At 31.0% G+C, this 21,800-nt stretch overlaps 2 protein-coding genes across 2 annotated transcripts; both read left to right on the top strand.

Moving 5' to 3' along the window:
* The first annotated feature begins 517 nt into the window (after nt 1-517).
* LOC122580269 (AMSH-like ubiquitin thioesterase 3) lies at nt 518-7,211 on the top strand. Its single transcript, XM_043752546.1, has 14 exons — nt 518-766; nt 2,547-2,611; nt 2,709-2,784; nt 2,880-3,080; nt 3,258-3,352; nt 3,772-3,874; nt 3,943-3,989; nt 4,120-4,429; nt 4,534-4,623; nt 4,710-4,772; nt 5,448-5,522; nt 5,622-5,684; nt 5,831-5,883; nt 6,876-7,211. Exons 1-14 carry the CDS (start codon nt 659-661, stop codon nt 7,048-7,050), a joined length of 1,524 nt encoding a protein of 507 aa, XP_043608481.1. The 5' UTR covers nt 518-658; the 3' UTR covers nt 7,051-7,211.
* Nucleotides 7,212-11,113: 3,902 nt separating this feature from the next.
* LOC122578070 (myb-related protein 308-like) lies at nt 11,114-21,502 on the top strand. Its single transcript, XM_043749940.1, has 3 exons — nt 11,114-11,388; nt 11,755-11,884; nt 20,694-21,502. Exons 1-3 carry the CDS (start codon nt 11,256-11,258, stop codon nt 21,358-21,360), a joined length of 930 nt encoding a protein of 309 aa, XP_043605875.1. The 5' UTR covers nt 11,114-11,255; the 3' UTR covers nt 21,361-21,502.
* Nucleotides 21,503-21,800: the final 298 nt, after the last annotated feature.

The following is a 21,800-nucleotide window of genomic DNA, read 5'->3' as shown; positions in this document are numbered from 1 at the left end:
TAAAGAACACTTAGGATCTGTTTCTTTTTTTAGTTATTAAATTTTGAATGTATTAAGTGGTTGTTTGTATAAATAATTTTTGTATGTATTAAATAAAAAATAAGTAATTTTTGTTTGTTAAATCAAAAAATAAACATGAAATTTGATTGTATATATTAAGTTATTAATTACTAAGTAAAAAAAAAAAACGAAACCTTAATTTTGAAAGGAAAAAATTAGAAGTTTAACATTTTTCTAGAAAAAGATAATACACATTTAATAACATTTTATTAGCAAAACATATAAGATCCATAATGTTTTAGAAAAAAATAACGAACTAAAAAATAATTTCCTTTACTCTAATATTTTTCAAAAACATTTTATATTATATAGATAAAAATTTGTGTAAAAATGTAATTAAATCATTATAAAACATTTTTCAGAAATTTCTTCAAAAAATATTTTATACGATGGAAATAAAAATTTTGTGTAAAAGAAATATACTCAAGTATGATTGAATTACTGCTAGCATCGTGTTGTCATCCAAACCCCAATTAAACAAAACAAAGAATAACAAAGTTTTTCGTTTACTTAACCAGAAAGAACTAACTCAAAACCCGTCGCAAAATACACCCCTCCGTCCTTCCGTCCGTCGTTATAAATCTCCGGCGAAAGAAGTATGAGACCGCCGATGATCAACATCAACGCCATGGCTCGGAAGATCGACGTCGATAATCGAATTCCTATTCGCAATTATTACCGCATCGCCGATAATCTTCTTAAACAGGTTACTCTTTTTTACTCACTTTTTAAAATAAATTAAATAACTAACTATTAGCTATACACTATTTTTTAGTCTTAGAATTTTGAAGTTAGTTAATTACAGTTTACCTAGGGTTAATTATGTAAGGTGAAATGGCATTGGATTTTTCTATCTGTTAATTTAGTTGAGGGATTATAGTTGAACTCGGAGAGGTGCGAAACGTACACCGCCACGTATGATTACTCTGAGATTACATGATTCATAGGAATATATCGGGCCAATTGATAGTTTTGAGATCTTAACCAATTCTCACGGAGAGCTTTAGAGCCCAAAGCTCGTGGAAGGCGGTATTGGGCGTTTCCTTTTCCTTATGTATTATAGGGAGACAGGCTATATAGCTATAGTCGTATCAGCATTTAATGAAATTTCTAGGGTTGTAATGTGTAGTGCAAAATGTGGTTATAGATACAACGTCATCCTATGAGCCTCGGTTAGGCGGTCGTCGCAGTACAAGCGATGTAATTTTGAATTCTTAATTGATAACGGTGATTAAGTCTTTTAAAGAGTGAAAATGGAGTGATCCAAATGAAAATGAAAACATCAAGGACCTGGGTATTTACGTCTTAATAACAGTACACATCAAGAATCTGGGAAATTGTTATTGATCACTAAACTTTTATTGGTAGCAAAAGTAAAAGAAAGTCCTCCAAAAGTGGAGAACAAGCTATAAAGACGTGTTCACTGTGATGAATGAATATACTGTGCATAAAAGGAGTGGTTTTATAAGAAAAGTTTTTACGATGCTAAGAGATTACTACCCCATTACTCCGCATATCTGTGGCATTTGGTATTGTTGTTGCTGTTCTGTGCTTATTGTATCAACATTATAATAACATGATAACATAATTTCCAACCTGATTCATCTTATATACATATTTTGAAAAGACCTTTTGAAAACATAAGGTTGAATGATTACTCACGAGGTGAAATGACCAACAGAAGGTGAGAATTAGTTATTGTACGTCTACGAATATGCAGGACAAATTACTGAAATGCTAGCACAGAAAAATGCTGCGAAAACAGGCTGAAAGCACCAAAAGATTGCACATTTATACAAAGCTGAAATTCTTAATCTTATACAGTATTTAGAAATGTAGATGAGCCAAACAGCTTTACCACTTTATGCATCCTCCTACAACTCAACCTGCATTTTGCTTCTTTTGAGTCAACCGAACTTTTGTTTACCCCAAGCCGTATTGGGGACCTTGTAACATGCATTTGACCATGCTCAACTACTTTTTAATCATAAATTAACCTCCCAGAAAGTGAGCTTAACACTATCTATCTATAATTATTATCAATTAATAGGGTTTATCCCGGTAATCTTTTGTAAATAAAACAAAAGGTAAAATTACTATACAAATGGGAGGACTGTTAAGCAAGAATGAGAAGCTAAATACTAACTTACTAGTGTGGCAATGGACAGCCCCATGCTCTCACAACTAGTCATGAGATAAGCAGGTACATAAAGAAAAAGATTATTTTACAAAATTCTAAGTACCGATAACACTATCTGTATCGTTGCATCATTTTCTTTTTGTAGAAATCCTTATGTTTACATGTTTGCATCTTTTTGCAAACTAAAAGTATATTTTAGATGCATCTTTGCCTCTTTGGTGACGGGTGAAGTGGGAGTCTTGTTTATCAAATACTTGCTTACAAACTGTAGATTTTATGTTCCAGTAAAGTCTTTGGTAGTTTGCTATTTTATCAATGTGTATCCAGTTTTATTCCTTGTATGCAGGCACACATATATCGAGAGGAGAAGAATATTATAGATTTGTATGTTATGCTTCTAAGATATTCAAGGTAATCTAAGATGGTCACTTTGCAACTTCATGCCAATGTTGTCTACTAATTGCTGTTATGTTTAGCTGTTTACTATTGATTTTGTATGAATTTTCAGCTTGGTAATGGATACTATAAGATTTCATCGTGACTACCTAACTTTATGTTCAGAGGAACGAAGATATAGCAAGAAGGTGAATACGGTTCATTAGTTTTTAGCTGTGTCTTATGCTGCATATTGTTGCCTGGTTGCTTGATGGCAAGGCGTTACATATTTACCCTTTTTCAGCAATTACGTGTGGTGATAGAGGAGCTGGAATCTTTGAAATCAGAAGTTGATCGTCATGTAGATGGCTTAAACAAGTGTCATACTAGTAGTGAAGAATATCAAACGAATGGCCATGGAGGAACCGCACATAGGTCAGGAGATTCTTCTTTTCAACTGCCTCCTGTCAATAACACACTTTCTTTTAGCCCTGATGATAAGCAGGTAAGAATGGTTGATTTTATGTACAGTTAAATACAATTAAATTTGTCTTCATTATTACTGCTCAGTATAATCTTTGATGAACAACTAGCTGCTGGTACTCATCAATGTTATTTATAGTTATTTCCCATGATATTGATTTCTCTTTGACCTCTTATGCGCCTGTTTATGTTGGTGCAGCTTCACCAGAGGGAAAGTGCGCTCTCCTGGAACCAGAACCTTGGGAGTACACCAAATAACCAATCTGGTTCCATTAACATGCAGTTCCAAAAGCTGTGAGTGTCTATCCGATTAATAAATACGTTTCTTATGACTTGGCTTGTTATGAGTTGCATATTGTACCCAACTAGGTTATTCGTTTTGTATGGATTAATACCATTATCCGTGTCTCATTACAAAAGATGGAGGCAACTTGTATCATTATATTTTGTGTTTCTCTGATTAAAGCACGCATTTCAAGTTGACTTTGTTTTAGATTAATTTATGGCTTCAAGATATAAATTTAGAAAGTGGAATTTGGTCTACATTTAGAGGGGGCTATGTTTTTGCCAAATATTCATAAATGATGCGAATTTTAAAATTCTAGATTCTAAGTATAATTGCTCATTGACACTACATGGAGTAGTTAAAAGATTCATAGTTTTTGACTCAGGAGGAATATACTATATTAAACATGTGCTCACTTCATTTCCAGATCTCTTCTGCCAACTCCTAGACAAGAAACTTTATCGAGACATTCTCTTCTAGGTCCTAATGGTCTTCGTGGTCAATTGTCAAATCCTAGTGCCCAGATAAAGGTAAAAGTTATTATGTTATTCTACATTGAATCTTTAACTCGGTTACTAAATCATGTTGTATTACACAGGTGCAATATCCAACATATAGTGATTTCAATTCAAATGATAATTTGAGGTTAGTATCATTAAAAACGTTGGTGTATATATGATGAGTAATTTATTTTACTTATCTGTAGCATTTAAGAATATACTCGTTAATAGTTACTTCTGAATCTCATTTGTTTATAAATATGTTGTGTTTACAGCTTAGTTCAATCTGTGCAAAGTGATATCACTGGTGTCAAAGATGGAAATTCGGGAGTGGACATATCAACGATGGAATCAGTGCTCTCTTTAGATGATGGTAGATGGTCACGTCCAGTTGTGGAAGAGTTTGATGAAGATTTTTTTCTTTCTGGAAATATCAGGCAACCTTCTCCCCCTCCTGTGCGTGCTAGATTGCAACCAGAACATAGTCATATTCCTCCATCACGAGTTGCTGACCCAAGACCTGGACCTGCAAACTCATTCCAAGATGATTCACCCACTTCTAATACCTATCAGCATTTACATATTGTAAGTTTTATTTCCGAGGGATATTCCAAATTGATTTGTTGAAGAATATTTCTGATTACTTTTCTCAGTAGACGTGACAATTAGGTTTGCCTGATTTTTTGCAGCCTGTGAAGATGATGCAAGATTTTTTGAGATTGGCGCAACAAAATACTAAAAGAAACTTGGAAACATGCGGAGTTCTTGCTGGTTCTTTGGTAAATTGTATTGTAGTTTTGTTGTTTTTCTTTTCTGTTTTGGCTATAATCTTGTTATCTTACATGTTTCGGTATTTCAACTGTAGAAAAACAGGACTTTCCAGATCACCACGCTTATTATACCTAAGCAGGAGTCAACTTCTGACTCGGTAAAAGTTCTTAACTATTTAGTATTGAGCTATTTAATTGTAATTTCTATCGATTTGCTATGTGTATATGTTTGGATGAAGTTTTTCTTACAGAATAGGCATGTTTGTCTAACTAAATTGTCTTTTATTTTCTATGGATATTGGAGCCAAAAGACAAATACAAACTGTAATTGTTGAAGTTCAGATATAGTCACGCTTCTAGTTGGACGTTAACCAGTGGTGATCAATTTCTTGGCTTTAACTTTGGAATTGACATAAATATAGAGATTCAAGTCTTATCATGAATGCACTATTACCTGTAGAGCAATTTTGCTTTGTAGAGTTGTAGAGGTAGCTATCGGGGTTATCTTTTACCTCTAAGCTTATAGATATCACTCAAATGCAAATGGGTCAAACAGGTTGAAAGTCATTCAAAGTGCCTTCAATCACATATATACTAAAACATTTATTTAATTCACTCAATAGAACAAGTTAAGATTAGATATGCAAGCATATAGGTTTTGTAATGATATTTGACATATTAGAAGTTATTTATAAGTGTTGGTGCAATGTGTCTCAATTCATTTTGCCATCTCATTGTGATTTGTTATTGTAGTTGGTTTTGAACCAAATTAATATACTTGGTGCATTGACTATGATAAGCTAATTCCTGATGCACTTTGGTCAACTTTTCAGTGTCAGACATTAAATGAAGAAGATATATTCGATGTTCAGGACAAGCGTTCTTTATTCCCTCTTGGATGGATTCATGTAAGTGGCTAGATATGGTTTGCAGACAATCACTATGCTTATCTATAGAATAATAATTATAGAGATTTCCCGATGTGGTCAACATGTCAAATCTTGCAGACGCATCCATCCCAACGCTGCTTCATGTCATCAGTTGATCTGCACACACATTACTCATATCAGGTACACAAATAAAACACACTACATTTTTTTTTTCTTATTCAATGAACGAGCCATCATCTGTCATGAATCTCTATTTCTGTCTCAGAAACCATGGTTTGTCCTCTATCTATCTTTACAAAAGTGCCTAACTGTAGCTTATTTTCCAGATTATGCTTCCAGAAGCAATTGCAATTGTAATGGCCCCTACAGATGAATCCAGGTGCATTTCTATCAACCCCTGCTATCTTGCATAGAGTCTATACATGATGTTAAAAGTGAAAACATTTTACTGGTACAGTTCCATTGGGTTTCGTTTTGGCTAAGCAGTTCAAGGAACATTATCAACTCATGTTTAGGCACAAAGTTGCAAAAATGTTACTCGTAATTGGATTGTCCGGGGACCTTGGAAAGAGTATCCGGACTAATCAGATCAGAATTTATGTATTAAAAATCAATTTTGAAATTATCTGTATTGAAATAGAGCAGAAACATAAACATAATTGTTTAGAAACATAAATATAATTCTTCAAACACTTCAAATATATTAATATTAGTTAATAGTACTTAAAAAACATAGAAATTATCTGTATTGAAAAGTAAGTTTTTTTGTAAAGAATTTTGATCCGGTTTTGACGAATTTATCCGACTATGATTGATTTTGACCATGGTTGACCCGTTGACCGAATATTGAGTTTGATTAGAGCCTAGTCGCCTTGGCTGATGTCCGGTTCTTGATTGCTCGCCGGTTACTCGTCTAAGAAATCCAAGTTTTACAATACTGTTTAGGCAATGGTTCCAGATGTCGTTATCAATTCTCCTTCGTAATATGAAGAAATCACATTTGTTCTTTATGTTACAAGTTTTGGCTTTTAAGGCATTTGATATAATATCTTCTGTGCATCTTTGCTTAGGATTATTCAACAGAACTTCCTATTCACTTGGTCTTCCTATAACTAATTATTTTTATCTGAATATCATCAATCCTTGCTTTACACCACTATATGTACAACACCATAAAATACAATTTGGTGTATGCATGTAAAAAACTTGCACTTCATGCTAACGTTGACCTATCAGACATGTTCTATTTATTGCTAAATTATTTTTTTTTGACACTTTTCACATTATATATACCCAATTCTACCCAAGTAAATTAATTGAACTTGGCACCTCTATTAATGCTTACTAACTATGTTTCTCATATGTATATAGCCCACATGGTATTTTCCACCTTTCTGACCCTGCTGGAGTAAATCTGATTCGGAACTGTGATCAACGTGGTTTTCATCCTCATGAGGAACCAGATGACGGTAGCCCAATTTATGAACATTGTTCTCATGTTTATATGAACGAGATTATGAACTTCGATGTTGTAGATCTTCGGTGAACTTCAATATAACACTCGAGTTCACGAGATAATTTGAGCTGTAAATTCATATCAATTAAAACTTATTACATACTATGTATTTGGTGTTGTGAATATGATCTGATGTAGGGAATGCAGTAATTTAGTGAATACAAATGTTTTGGGAAGACTTTACCAGTAAAGATTAGCCATACATGTTTCTTGTGTTTAGCTTCTGATTAATAAAAATTACTATTTAAGTGTCAATATGATTGCATTATACTAGTATTGTAATGTATAATATCGAACTAACCAAAGTATTTTGCAGACACAACTTTTTTATAAATAGTATTTGTGCTAATTGTGGTTTCTTATAAATAGGATCTGTTGTAATCTATTGTTGATATAAATTCTACCTTCAACATATCGTATTGTTTTTAGAATTGGGTATTGTTGTATTTCGCATAAGATTAGTGTTTCTTAGACTAGACTCAAATATATATAGCCATATAAGGTAGGAAGAAGGGGAAATTTTATACCTAAACTTACCCAAATCATCTTACAATCAAAACCCTTCAATTTATAACTACCCAATTTTTACCCAATTTCTACCCAAATCACTGGTAATAGAATACCCAAATTCAATTTATTTTCAAATTTTTTTTCTATATAAATATATTATTAACTTAAACATTTTATTTAAAATTTAAACAAACATTACACAACACATAAAAAAGCGATACATAATAAACAAAAAAAAAACATACATAAAAATAAGAAGACTACAATTATTAAGGGAAAAAACTAATCGTCGAGAAATGCCAAGTCTTGAGCTCACACATGTTCGGTGAGGTCATAACGAAGACGATGATGGATGTCTTCGTTTAGTAGCTCACCTAAGACGCTATCGTCGAACACTGGTTGGACCGGCGGGTCCAATATGTGAACCGGTGAGATTGCTCTGCCATCGCCTTTTATGATCATGTTGTTGTGTAATATACAAGCTGCGTAAACATACTGCACGATCTTGTCTTTGATTATGGGTGAATGGAGAGAAATATATGTGTTTTATGTATATATATTGAAGATGGTTGTATACATATATATATTTACAAGTAAAAGGCTTTTTTTTTAATCTGGTCAACTAGCCGTTTGGGGTGGGGGGGGGGGGACCCACACGTTTTCAACGTTCAAAAATCTTACCAGGCTCTCGGTTACATAACCGGAATTCATACCCGATTTGTGATAGCCGATCGTTACCCGATAGGTGGGGGTGGTGTAGCCGATCGGGTTCCACCTACCCGATGCCTTACCCGACGTGTATTCCTTCCTACCTAAGTGCGAATGTATTGAAGACTGATAAGTCACATCTAATTCGCCTTTAAAAATATAAAAAAAAAAAAAAAGTCACAGTCTAAATCCTTAAATTGTACACGCTACCATGTACAATGCCAACAAGATCATTTGAATACGCAAAACCTTCACTTTTCTTAACTTAGATTGATTCTGTACTTGCTAGCTATGAATCTGTGCCCCGTGAGCGACTATCAATTAAATATTTAAATATATACATAAACTTTGTTTTCAAAAGATTGACAAACAAATGAAACTAGCAATGTTCTTCTCTCTCTCTCTCTTTTTTTTTTTTTACACTAAGCGAAATATTTTTTTTTTACACTGAGCGAAATCTAAGTAGGATTTTATTAAGAAAATTTAAGTATACCCATTAATTAATGGTACATTATACAAATGATTTATCAATGAATGGATTTTGGTGGAAAGTAGACAATCATTTTGGATTAAAAATAAAAAGGTAGAGAATAGTAAAAATGAGAAAATATATAATTTATTAGGTTAAAATTTGTACTTTATACGGGAGTAACCGAAAACGTAAATAGGAATACCACATTTTAGCAATGTGTACTTAAGACTTAAGAGTACTTCTATAGTTTGGTAGGTTTACCAAAATAATAAGATATGTCGATATCTGAGAATACGATTAATGCGTTATCTTCTCATGAAAAGAATTTTTTATAATGAGTTCGATGATATCATACTGATAAGTAATAACCGCATTTCATGTATCTTTATTATGGGAAAATTATCTTACTCCCTTTTTCTTTTCATTTTAACGTTTTATGCTCTTTAAATAAAGCTAGTACATAGTAAATGTAACGGCCGGTACAGACGTAACTATTTTAATGCCTTTCAGTTTAATTCAGTCGCATACCCGTTTTGACAACTAGGGCAGCTTGTTACGTAAGACTAAGGTAAGACTGTTTACACCTAAGATGGGTTGAAACCGTTTACACCTAAGACAGATTGATGTTAAAGTTGATGTCTCTAACATAACACTTAATTTGTAGGTAAATCATGAATAACTAGTCATTGTACATGCATTTAGAGATATTCCACCCTTCAGTTTAATTAGTTATTCCATCCTTTTATCAAGAGTTTTGTGTGAAAGATTGAAAGTTTATCAATTAAGGTGGTGTCTTTGTTTGACGACCGTCTTTACCAGAGTCGCATTAACTTAGCCATGCTAAGTGATCTTTTAGATGCATTTGCTTTTATTATATATATATATATATATATATATTTAAAGATGTGGATTATTTGTTCACAACAGGAGATTTAACTTACGTTGTCTTAACCGAGTTTGCGCTAGAGAGCCCCCTCACCCTCAATACCTAGTAGGAGGAGAAACCCCCCAACTAAAGCGCCCGAAGGCACGACATTTTATTGGAGTAAAACTCTGCCCCTCTGCAGGACTCAAACATGTTTCACTAAAGGACTTTATTTATAAAAATCCTTTAAATGTCTTTCTCAACTCGAACTCGAGACCTTTAATTAACATAAAAAGTTGGTACTCAACCATTGAGCTATAATGAGAAATACTATTATAATTTTTTCTAATGGCTAATTAAAAGTTTCATTATTTTTACTAAACTACCCCAAATATTTCCAAATTATTTTAATAGGATCTGCATCATTTATTTTTAATTGTACCCAATCAAACATATTTTACATAAATTGTATAGGACAACATCTTAATTCATATTTAATGATGTATGATCAACATCTTAATTCATATTTAATGATGTATGATCAAAATAAGTAAAGATTATCATCTTCTAAATACACCTGGAATTGAATCTTTAACATTGCTAAAAGTCTATTCTTGGAACGCAAAAGAATGACAATATTTAAAAATAATAACCAACTAACAATGTATCAGAGATTACACACAAAATAGTCTAGAGGTACAAAGAGACTAATAGACTATACAAACTAAAATCTACTAAAAGGTTTAGGGTTAATAACCTCCACTACAAATCATATTGCATTTGTTCACATTTTTAGGTGAGTGTGAACAAATTAATAATTTTGTCACGCTTTTTAGTGTGTAGAAATATATTGAATTAAAAGTGTGTGGAAATTTCTTCACACTAAAAAGTGTCTAGAAATAAAAGTTCACACTTTTTAGTGTGAACTTTCATAATTATTTTGTCACACTCCATTTGTCCACGGTAACTAAAAAAGTTATCGTGAACAAATGAGGTGTGACAAAATAACTATGAAAGTTCACACTAAAAAGTGTGAACTTTTATTTATACACACTTTTTAGTGTGGAGAAATTTCCATATACTTTTAATTCAATATACTTCTACACACTAAAAAGCGTGACAAAATTTTTAATTTATTCACACTCATCTAAAAATGTGAACAAATGCAATATTGTTTGCCGTACTCGTGCTATATTCTATAAAATGGGACAAGAAAAAAAAAACCTCCATCAACATAGGCTAATATTTTTCGCAATAGTCATGAGCTTTTATTAAATTGGCCAACCTTAAACAATTTTGATTTTTTTTCCGAACAGTAAGTGAAAAATCTCATGTTTTTATTATCTTTAAAGATCGAACTCAAGACCTTGAATAAAACCGGAAATGCTTTTGACTAGCTGGGCTGACCATCGGCAATAATTTTGATTTGCTTAATTTTTATTGTTTTGGTGCATTATTGTACTATCTTCTCGGCACTTATTTAATACTACCATAAAGTAATTTTCTTTGTCAGTATTTATATATGAGCAAAATTAATTTCACCAAATAAACCTTGAGTGCATATATATATGGTTTTTTATGTATGACAACTTACTACAAGTCATCATTTAACAGGAAAAAAAAAAAAAAACAAAAAACAAAAAACAAAAAACACACCCACCAAAAACCATAGTGAAAAAAATGGGAAGAGCACCTTGTTGTGAAAAAGAAGGGCTAAAAAGAGGGAGGTGGACTGCTGAAGAAGACGAGAGATTGATCGAATACATTCAAGCTAATGGTGAGGGTTCTTGGAGATCTTTACCTAAGAATGCAGGTATACATGCATGATGATGTATCTATCTTTTGTAGAAATAACATGATAGAAATGGTATTAATTTTTCTAATGAGTTTATGTTGTCATAATTGCTTAACACAAACCTTTATTTTTCTTAATTATTATGAAAAAAAGCCCTATGTAAGTTCTCTACATTAATATAAGTTATATTAGATAAATGTATATCATCAATATGACATTTGATTGTTTGTTATGTACCTAGCTAGTTGTGATTGCTAAAAGATATAAAATGAAGCACATGTACGTAATGATATAAACACACTTACTTATGAACATCATGTGTATATCTAATTAATTACTAAGTAGTGATTGTAACGTGTTAAGTTTGCGTCGATCATTAATTAGGACTTTTAAGGTGCGGAAAGAGTTGCAGATTGAGATGGATCAATTATCTGAGAGAGGACTTGAAGAGAGGGAATATAACTACGGAAGAGGAAGAAATCATCGTCAAGTTACATGGATCCCTTGGAAATAGGTTTGTTCAAATCCTTCCGATCCATCTGTAGAAATAATTAAGATAAAATTTTCCACTGAAATTAGTTTATACTACGTACGTACCTTAATTATTTACTTCACATTTCAATGTCTTTCCTTCAATTATGTTCTACATGGGAAGATTGATGATCGAAAGAATTGTTAAATGCATTTCTTAGGAGCATAACAAAATCCTTTAAGATTATTGACGAGCTCCACGCTGCCTGCGCGCTTTTAGCTTTTTCTTGAAAATTTGACTTCAAATTAAACTATGAGGGTACTCGTGCGATACGAAAGTATAATGGTGTTGGTGGTGTGGCGGTAAGCCGGTAAAGGGTCTTGGTGGCGTGCGGCGGTAGCAGCGTGATGACAGTGGTGATGTAATGACGGTGGTGATGTATGTATGTGTGAGAAAGAGAGACATAATTATATGTTTAATGTGTTAGGAGTGATTAGAGGTATTTTAAGGATATTTGAAAAAGTGTTTAATTTATTTAAAATGGAAGGCTAATTAGTTATAATAGAGTGTACATATAGATATGTATATAAAAAGATTAGTTAAAGTTAGGGCTAATTACTTGTAAAGTCCTTCAACTTGTCACTGAAACCTTTTTCTAGGGCTCCAACAAAAAAAGTTCTATTTGAGGGTATGAAAACGGCTAAAATTACTATTGTGGGGTCTCGTGTAAGTAGCCGATCAAAAAGTATTTTGAATGTAATTCTCTTTTATTTTATTTCATTTATGAATTACATAGAAATCTCAAGTCATGTCTCTATACAAAATACCAAAATATAATATATATATATATATATATATATTTCTGGGTTCCATCTTCATAACCTCCGACCATCCTACCGCCGACACCACCTAAATCCGACTACCCTTTAGCCATTACAGATTTGGGATGCCATAATCACATATTCCCTATGGTAACGTCAGCTCATCATCAACATCACTAGTATATAATCACATCATCGGAAAATCAAAAACAACATACAAATTTTTCGGCCACCCCAATACCACCACCACAAAGATCCGGCCACAAAACTCATGAAACAATTTGAATAATCTTGATTGTATTTTTGTCCCTATTTAACCATTCTCATGTTCAACTCTTATTAAACAACCAAAGTTAAAGATTTGAACCTTTTACTTAACACCATCGCAAATCTCCAAAGCCGCCACCATAAAGTTTTAGATAAAATAAAATAAGTATTAAAGTAAAACAAATAAAACAATAGGTTTTTCTTCAGTGATAATCACCGTGCATCATAAAATTCATCGTACATCAATTGCTTCGTGAATCTTTGTACATGAATTTAACCATGATATAAGGGTCAAAATCTTGTATTGTTTGTTTTACTTTAATACCAACAAACTAAATTTACATTAAAAACTATACATATTTTAACTACACCGACTCAAGCAATACTAAATACATCATCAAAGTCCAAAGAAAATCAAGGAGTTATAGAAACTATTTACTCAGTACTATTATGTATTATATTGAAGTTATTTTTCTAGAATTTCCAAAATTTTTATTTTTTCCGAGTCTTTTCAAATCTTTGAATTTTTTTTTTCTTGTCCCATTCAATTCTGTCATACCTATTTCTTTTTAAAGTAATTTACGTACCAAGTCATTGCTTATTGATAGGTCGTTTTGGATTGAGCTCCTCTAAAGTTGAAAGCAACTTTACAGATGAAGTTGATGATCTTGACCCTTTAATTTAAATCAAGGGTTAAGATTTAAAGATTACTTTTAAATCTTGACCTTTAAATTTTTAAAAAAATTTTTTTCTATTCTTTTCAAGTCTTTGAAATTTTTTTCTTGTCCCATTCAATTTTGCCATACCTTTTTCTTTTTAAAGTCACTTCCCTATCAAGTCATTAATTATTGATAAGTATCATTTTAGACAATTTTTTACCATGTAAACGGCTAAACAAATATAGTTTTCTTTTATTCAAGTTACCCGTAAGTAGAGAAGACAAGATTTTTACTCAAATGTGCATAATCTAATTAATTAGAATATCTCTTAGTTATGTTTTTTTTAACATTTCCTTGGTCATCTTCAACATATACGAGCATGGTATCCACGCAACGCGGCGGGGTAGTGACGACGGCGGTTTAGTGGTGTTGGTGACGGGTGGTGATAACATCGACAATTGGTGTGTCGAGTGGTATAAGTTGATGTAAAAAAATAGTGGAAATATATTATAAGATAATGATTTAAAATATAAATTACCAAGATAAGGATTTAGAATGTAAGTTATATCATTATGGACAAATTTGGTAATTTCTAATAATCCTTTCCACAAGGGGTGTTTATTAAGAATAATTTTGTATTTTCATATAACTATTATGTAACACTTTCTATTTTTAGCGGGTGGATAATTTTTATAACGGAGTATAGATATATTTGTACCTAAAGATATTCCAACCTCAGTTCTCTACTCATTTGGTAAAAATATTAGGATGTTATCTGTAGATCGTATTTGAAATGGGATGGTTATTTTATTTTTGTTACCAAATCAACTATGTTATGAACCCTAATTATACAATGTGTTTGACTTATATTAGGCATTTAGGCTCATAATAATGTCATTTAATAGCTAGCCTAGCTAGTATAGATACATTTTAATGTACTAATAATAATACTTTAAAAGAAAATGTCGAAATAAGTCGACGACAAAAGTAGCTCGATGTTCTATAATCGACAAAAGTAATACCCTACTGCGATACAAATCTCATCAACTTTTTAAAAGAATTTTCATTTTTGTCAAATTCAATGATTATTTCCTGATACATTGAACTGATTACATCAAAAATTAATTGGGATTTTACTTGGTTGGTGAATGATGAACTGTCACAATAAATATTCTACTCATGTATTTAATTTCCGGCTTTAAATTGGTGGCTAAAAGTTGTACGCAGACTTAGATATAGGTAAAGAAAGTAATGTGTCCTAGACACTCTTGGAGAAGAGAGTCCAAAATCACGGGAGGAGTACAAGGACCATAAAAACTAACGTGTATATATATATATATATATATATATGGGAAAGATAATTTGATATCAACTAAAAAAAGTCAAAAAAGGATTATTGATTTTCGTAACATATATATATATATATATATATATAGGGGGACAATCAAATAAGAACAGTTTTAAAATAAGAACAGTGAGAACACCATAAAATCATCATTTTGATGCATTAAAAGTCCATAAAACTGACATAGTGCATAACTAATTATCATTATTTAAGTGTTTAACAACACATTGATTCATCAAAATCGAAAAAATCACATTTTTTGTTGGATGCATCATTTTGATGAATATGCATCCAAGATGGATGCACAAAACAAAAAACATGATTATATTGATTTTGACGGATGAATGTGTTGTTAAACACTTAAATAATGATAATTAGTTATGCAATATGTTAGTTTTATGGACTTTTAATGCATCAAAATAATGTTTTTAAGGTGTTCTCACCGTTCTTATTTTAAGAGTGTTCTCACCGGAGTGTTCCCCTATATATATATATATATATATCAAGTATATGTCCTAACAGAAAGTTGTTAATTAAACCAGACTTTGTTTCCCTTTCCTAAATCATCTGTCCATATATGTTAGTGTATTGTCTAGTGACTAAATTAAAAATCTTATTACTATTTGTTAAAATGTAAAGATAACGATTTAACAATTATTTTGCCGAATAAATATGACTTCATTTCACATTATTATCATCCATCACAACTATCAATACCACAATACATACCACCAATTAATGCATGTAATAATTATCAGCAATCACATTTGTCAAATCATCATATTTAATTCAAATAATGTGCAAATGATAACTAGGCATCACAGATTTTACTAAAGATCTTGAGTTCTATCGTTAGGGATGACAAGTCTTGGGGTTTTTTCTTCCGAATACTTCTAATAGCCCGTGATCAACATCTCGTTGTCTAGGGTACGTGCAAGGCTTCACCATTATACGGTGAGGTTTCTCTGATGTTACATACCGACTGAATGTTCGAAAAAAAATTTTAAATAATGTTTTTAATATGTCATTGGTCAAATCTTTGGCATCCCATTTACCCAAGGTCATGAGTTTCATCCTTAGGGATGGCAACTTGGCAAGTCTTGGGGTTTTGTCCTCCGAATATTTGTAACGGTCCATGGTCAATATCTCGTTGTCTAGAGTACGTGCAAGACTTCACCATTATACGGTGGGGTTTCCCTGATGTCGCATACCGACTGAATGTTCGGAAAAAAAATTCAAATAATGTTTTTATTATGTCATTGGTCAAATCTTTAGTTTCTACAATCGAATATTATAACGAAAGGTCTTGACTATTTTGTTTTAAATAAGTTCATGTTAGAAAGCCCTTTCACCTAATATTTAGTAGAAGAAAACTCCCTAATAATCCGTGTGGAATGGAAGAACTCAAAAATGTGTTTAGTTCACAGGCGTCTTGTGTTTATGAATTTGCGACTTTGATACCTAGCGATGGTATTACATGATGGTTGAATTAAAATCCAACTAGAATCAGCCCTCAAAATAGGTCACTTATTTTCTTTGTTGAGAAAAAGTATAAATATTAAATCTATAGTTGAAAAATGTTAAATTTATTCACGTTAGTCTTAGTTTATCAAGACTAGAGTGGTGCCCGGGCGTTGCAACGACGACGGTCTATAACGCTTTAGACACTGTAACGGTTTATAACGTTCAGTTTACTTTCATGAGATGTGTCAATGCAGAATCTAACCGTATATATCATTTTAAAAATAAGTCGCGGATTAGGTGTAAAAAATAATGAAGTGCAAACACTAACCATGAAAAATAACCACTTAAAATTGTAGGGGAGAAGACCAAGGCAATTAAAAAAAATAAATAGTCAAAGATTAAAATTTAATACGAATATACAAAGGACATAATTGGTTCATAATTTCGTGAGTTATAAATTTTTTCTTATCCATAGCAATACCTTCAGCAATAATTTTAGAGTTAATGGGGATTATATAATAATAGGGGTTTGAGTTAATTGTAGGTTTTTTTTTTATTAAGGGTAATCTCGGAATTTTAAGGATAAGATGTGTGGAGGTAGTTTAAATGTTGAGGGTATAGTAGGTAATTCAAAGGTAGAGAGTTGAATGGGGAAAATGTAGTTTGTTTATATAAGTAGTATAGATTTATTATAATGCATCTAAGATTTAAAATATTATTAGATTTAGTCACGTGTTACATATCAGTTTGTGAAATATTTAAATAAAGTTGAGTATATGTAAAAAGAAATTTTTTTATTTTTCTCTTTTTTCATTCCCTAATTCATTTTTCTTCTTCCTTATATTTTTTTTCTTTCCTTTTGTGTTTTTCTGTTTCCTCCGTTTTTTTCTACCCATTGCTGCTGCCATTGTTTATGCTGGTGATGGTTGAAGGGATAGAAAGATACATAGAAAGATTGATAAAGGGAATAAAGTTATGGAAATGGTATGAAAGGTGGAATATATGGCATGCTTTACTTTTTTGGGCCAGTGTTAATTTTTTCTGGCGAATGAAAAAAAAAAGGATAAAATATAGAAAGTGAGATATGTCATATGTCAAACGGTCAATGTGATGCATTTAGATAGATTTTTATATAATAGTATTAGTACTAATACTCGTGCGTGATGCACGGTTGTCTCATAACTATTTATATTTAAATGTTATTTTTTAAGTGAAATGCAACTTGAAACATGCATACTGTATCTATCTATTATGTTTGATCAGTAACATCAAAAATTATACTCGTAACATATAACTAAAAGAAAACATGAAGATTTAGATTAAACATGCTTTTAATTATGTAGACAACTAAACCCATCTAGTTATCTATTACAAAATAAATCCATAAAAACCTATTTACCAAATCCGAACCTATAAAGCCATAACATATATCTATATATAAAAATTGAGTTTTATAGATAAAATTATTATCAATAAATAAAACATAGACGTTAAAAAAAACATAGAAAAATTGTATACTTTATGAAAATCCACAATATGGTATCAAAGAAACACAAAGAAGAAGTTAATTCATGAAACCAATATGGTTCTGAAGGAAACACATATCAAATTTTTGCATAATTAAGATATTATAATTATAATAACCAATCTACCAATAATAATAACCAAGAAAAAAGATTTGAAAGAGTTTAACAATGATTTTTTCTAGCAATTGATCTAAAATAAGTAAAGGTTATAACATTATATACTGTATACCAATACCAATAATAATAACGATAGAAAAAAATAGAAAGAGCTCACCAGTACATCATCTAACATATCAATGATAAAAAAAAATTATATCAATTAATAGATCGAAAACGATAGTGTTTCCCTTAGAAAAAATAATATCCACACAAATACACCGTCAACGTGTTTCATTAATTAATCAGAAAAGTTAGTATTCAAATATATCATACAAACTAAAATTAATGCAAACATAAATTCATAAACCTTTGCTTAAATATAGAAACATAAAATTATGTAATCTTAGTATATAAAATAGACAATGAAATAATTATTAATAACTTCAATACAACAAAAGTAACAATAGTATATAAAAAAAACATATTAATAACTTCCATACAACAAATATAACACATAGTAAATAAAAAAAACAAAAACATGTAAACCAAATGTTATGAAGGATTAATGAGGATGTTTCTTGAACGTACGGTACATACGAATTTGAATTCCCCTGATGTCAGACTCCCTTATTTATATTGAAGTTTTAATAATATTTTTTTAATATTAGATATGTAGTTATATTACTAATAAATTTAGAATTAGGATAGGAATCGGTTTTTTAATCCATATCTAATTAGATCATGAGAAGGGTGTAAATCTTTTTTAACCGTGTATACATGTGTTGTTTAAAGTTTTATTTTAGTTATACGTAGTCAATGGATATAAGTTATACATTTGATAATAATTAGGATATTTTCATAGATAGATTAACTCAAAATAATAAATATAAATATCAATAAACCAAAAATGACACGTGTCGATCAAAAGAAATGTTATATGTCGTTCAAAGAATATCACAATCCAGTTTTAGTTTATTGGTAGATTAGTTAATAGATAATAACTTGCCACTATCTAACTTTAAATATTATTATTATTATTATTATTATTATTATTATTATTATTATTTATTAGTATTATATACTGTTATAGTTTAGAGATTATAAAAATTTTAGTTTTATTTTTATTTAATGAAATATTAGTTTTTATTTGAAAGAAATAGAAAATTAAAAAAATAAGAAAAGATGGGGATAGGTGAGAAGGGATGGCGAGACATTCTGTACAAATAGAAAAAAAAAGTCGGGAGGAGTAAAAAAATGGTACCTCCCCTCCCTAAGTGCAAACGATTCAACAAAATTCGATGCACTTTTTAAAATTGCATAGAATTGACTAATCAATTTGTTATAGTGTGAAAATCTATATTTTTTTTACTTGTAACTTGAATCGTGACTTAAATTGTAAGAGTCAAAGTATTTTAATGTATAATAATATAATTATATATATGAAATATTTAGAAAAAAAATTTTTTAAGTTGATTATCTTCATACATTTATCAAAATATTATGTATTGGATATTAGTATTATATACTGTAATAGTTTAGAGATTATAAAAATATTAGTTTTATTTTCGTTTAATGAAATATTAGTTTTTATTGGAAGGAAATAGAAAATTAAAAAAATAAGAAAAGGTGGGGATGGGTGAGAAGGGGTGACGAGACATTCCGTACAAATAGAAAAAAAGTCGGGAGGAGTAAAAAAAAAATGGTACCTCCCCTCCCTAAAAGCGAACGATTCAACAAAATTCGATGCACTTTTTAAAATTGCGTAGAATTAACTAATTAATTTGTATAGTGTGAAAATCTTTTTTTTTTTAGTTGTAACTTGAATCATGACTCGAATGGTAAGAGTCAAAATATTTTAATATATAACTTAAAATAATATAATTATGTATATAAAATATTTAGAAACAAAATATTTTAAGTTGATTAGCTTCATATATTTATCAAAATATTATGTATTGGATAGTTTTGAATCAAAATATACGATTTATCCACAAACTCGCAATAAAAGTATCAAAAATACATAAATAACACAGAATTGAATATGATATAACCATAAATATAATAATATATGATAGTAGCATTATACCCGGCCATTTGACCGGGATAATAATAGACAATAGACTTGAATATGGTTTTGGGAACTTTAACATGTTAATTGTCCTCGTCGGTTCAAAAGAAAAATAACATAATTAAAATATGTACCGTAAATTTTAAAATATAAAATTTAGCTGACAAAATACAAAATTGAAAATTTGATGGAAGATAAAAATAATAACTTTATGAGAAAATCGTCTAGAAACCCTAAAATCATCCTAAAAACTTGATTTTGGCCCATTTTACTAATTACAACCTGGCTGCAGTGTTTTATATATGCACCTGATACACCAATATTAACTTAGCCTATGCTTAAAGACGTGTACCAAATGATATAAAAATGATAAGACACTGTTCATGCGAACTTGTTTTAAATAGGTTATATATTTATATAACAATAACGATAATATCAAACTACAACAACTATTGGTTCATTGTTGTAGTTTGACTCGACTCGTAATAATCGTCTCGTTTTTGCAGTAAAATTTGACTTGAGTTGTAAGACTTGACTCGTTACTTGAAAGAGTCTAACAACTATGGACGTATCTCTAATGTATGATCCTTTAATTTTCGCAGATGGTCTGTGATTGCTAGCTATTTACCAGGGCGAACAGATAACGAGATCAAGAACTACTGGAACTCACACTTGTGCCGCCAAACCTACAGATTTATGCGAGTTAAAGACAACCCAACAATAACCTCAATCGACATAACAAACAACAAAGCTCAAACGAACCGAAAAACAGGTCGTGTTAGCAAAAGGATTGCTAAAAACTATAACAAGAATAACAAGGTGGCTCATTCTATCAAGTCTCCATCACCACCAACTAGTAGTAAATCTTCCCTACAAAAAGAAAAAAAGGATAATCAGACAATGGGAAGTGGTTCAGTTTCTGTTGACATTATTGAAACAGAAAATCAAGAAATGGGACCAGCTGAATCAGGATTCCAAGATGATGAATCAATGGATATTAGTTGTTTTTTGGGAAATGGGGATATGGATACAGATGGGGTTTTAAACTTTTATGATGATGAGCAAACACAAAAGATTTTAGCGGATACAAGTGTTGAACATGTTAAAAAGAACGTGACACAAGACGATATATCGAGCTTGAGTTCATCGGAAGTTTTAGGGTGTTGTACTTCATATGATAATGATATGGAACTTGGGTGTCAAAATGATGGAGATGACATGATGGTTTGGTTATGGGCAGATTATGATCCTGAGCCATATCACTGCTAGAGTTTTTGATTTAATTATATTTATTTAGTATAAGTATATGTTATGTATCAATGCTAGAGCTAGTCTGGTTATGTCCAGATTATACTTAACTATATATTGGCTTGCCTAATAATAGGGGGAAAAAATCCCCGATTTCTAGTTAGGAATCCTTAGTATCTGCTGGGGACGGATATGGGCCACAACTTCATTACCTGATGGAGATGGGCCCGGACATGGGAATAATGGGAAGTGAATGGGCCACAACATCATTACCGAGTGGAGATGGGCCTGGAGATGGGAATAATGGGAATTGAAACTCAAAAAATGGGGATGGGTGATTATGGTCTCTGATAATCCTTGTGTCAGTGTCTCATTATAATTTTTAGCTAATACTAGTAGATTAAAATTTTTTATCAACTATATAACAACATTAAAGATTACCTGGTGTTATTGAGAAGTTT

Source organism: Erigeron canadensis, chromosome 8, assembly GCF_010389155.1.
Source record: "Erigeron canadensis isolate Cc75 chromosome 8, C_canadensis_v1, whole genome shotgun sequence".
In the NCBI taxonomy this organism is placed as follows: Eukaryota; Viridiplantae; Streptophyta; class Magnoliopsida; order Asterales; family Asteraceae; genus Erigeron; species Erigeron canadensis.
This window is presented reverse-complemented; position numbering and strand designations above follow the sequence as displayed.

Coding starts and splice junctions, on each gene's coding strand:
- LOC122580269 (XM_043752546.1), top strand. CDS start 659: ATGAGACCGCCGATGATCAACATCAACGCCATGGCTCGGAAGATCGAC. Junction 2,612..2,708: donor ATGCTTCTAAGATATTCAAG/GTAATCTAAGAT, acceptor ATGAATTTTCAG/CTTGGTAATGGATACTATAA. Junction 5,884..6,875: donor GCCCCTACAGATGAATCCAG/GTGCATTTCTAT, acceptor ATATGTATATAG/CCCACATGGTATTTTCCACC.
- LOC122578070 (XM_043749940.1), top strand. CDS start 11,256: ATGGGAAGAGCACCTTGTTGTGAAAAAGAAGGGCTAAAAAGAGGGAGG. Junction 11,389..11,754: donor ATCTTTACCTAAGAATGCAG/GTATACATGCAT, acceptor ATCATTAATTAG/GACTTTTAAGGTGCGGAAAG. Junction 11,885..20,693: donor CATGGATCCCTTGGAAATAG/GTTTGTTCAAAT, acceptor TAATTTTCGCAG/ATGGTCTGTGATTGCTAGCT.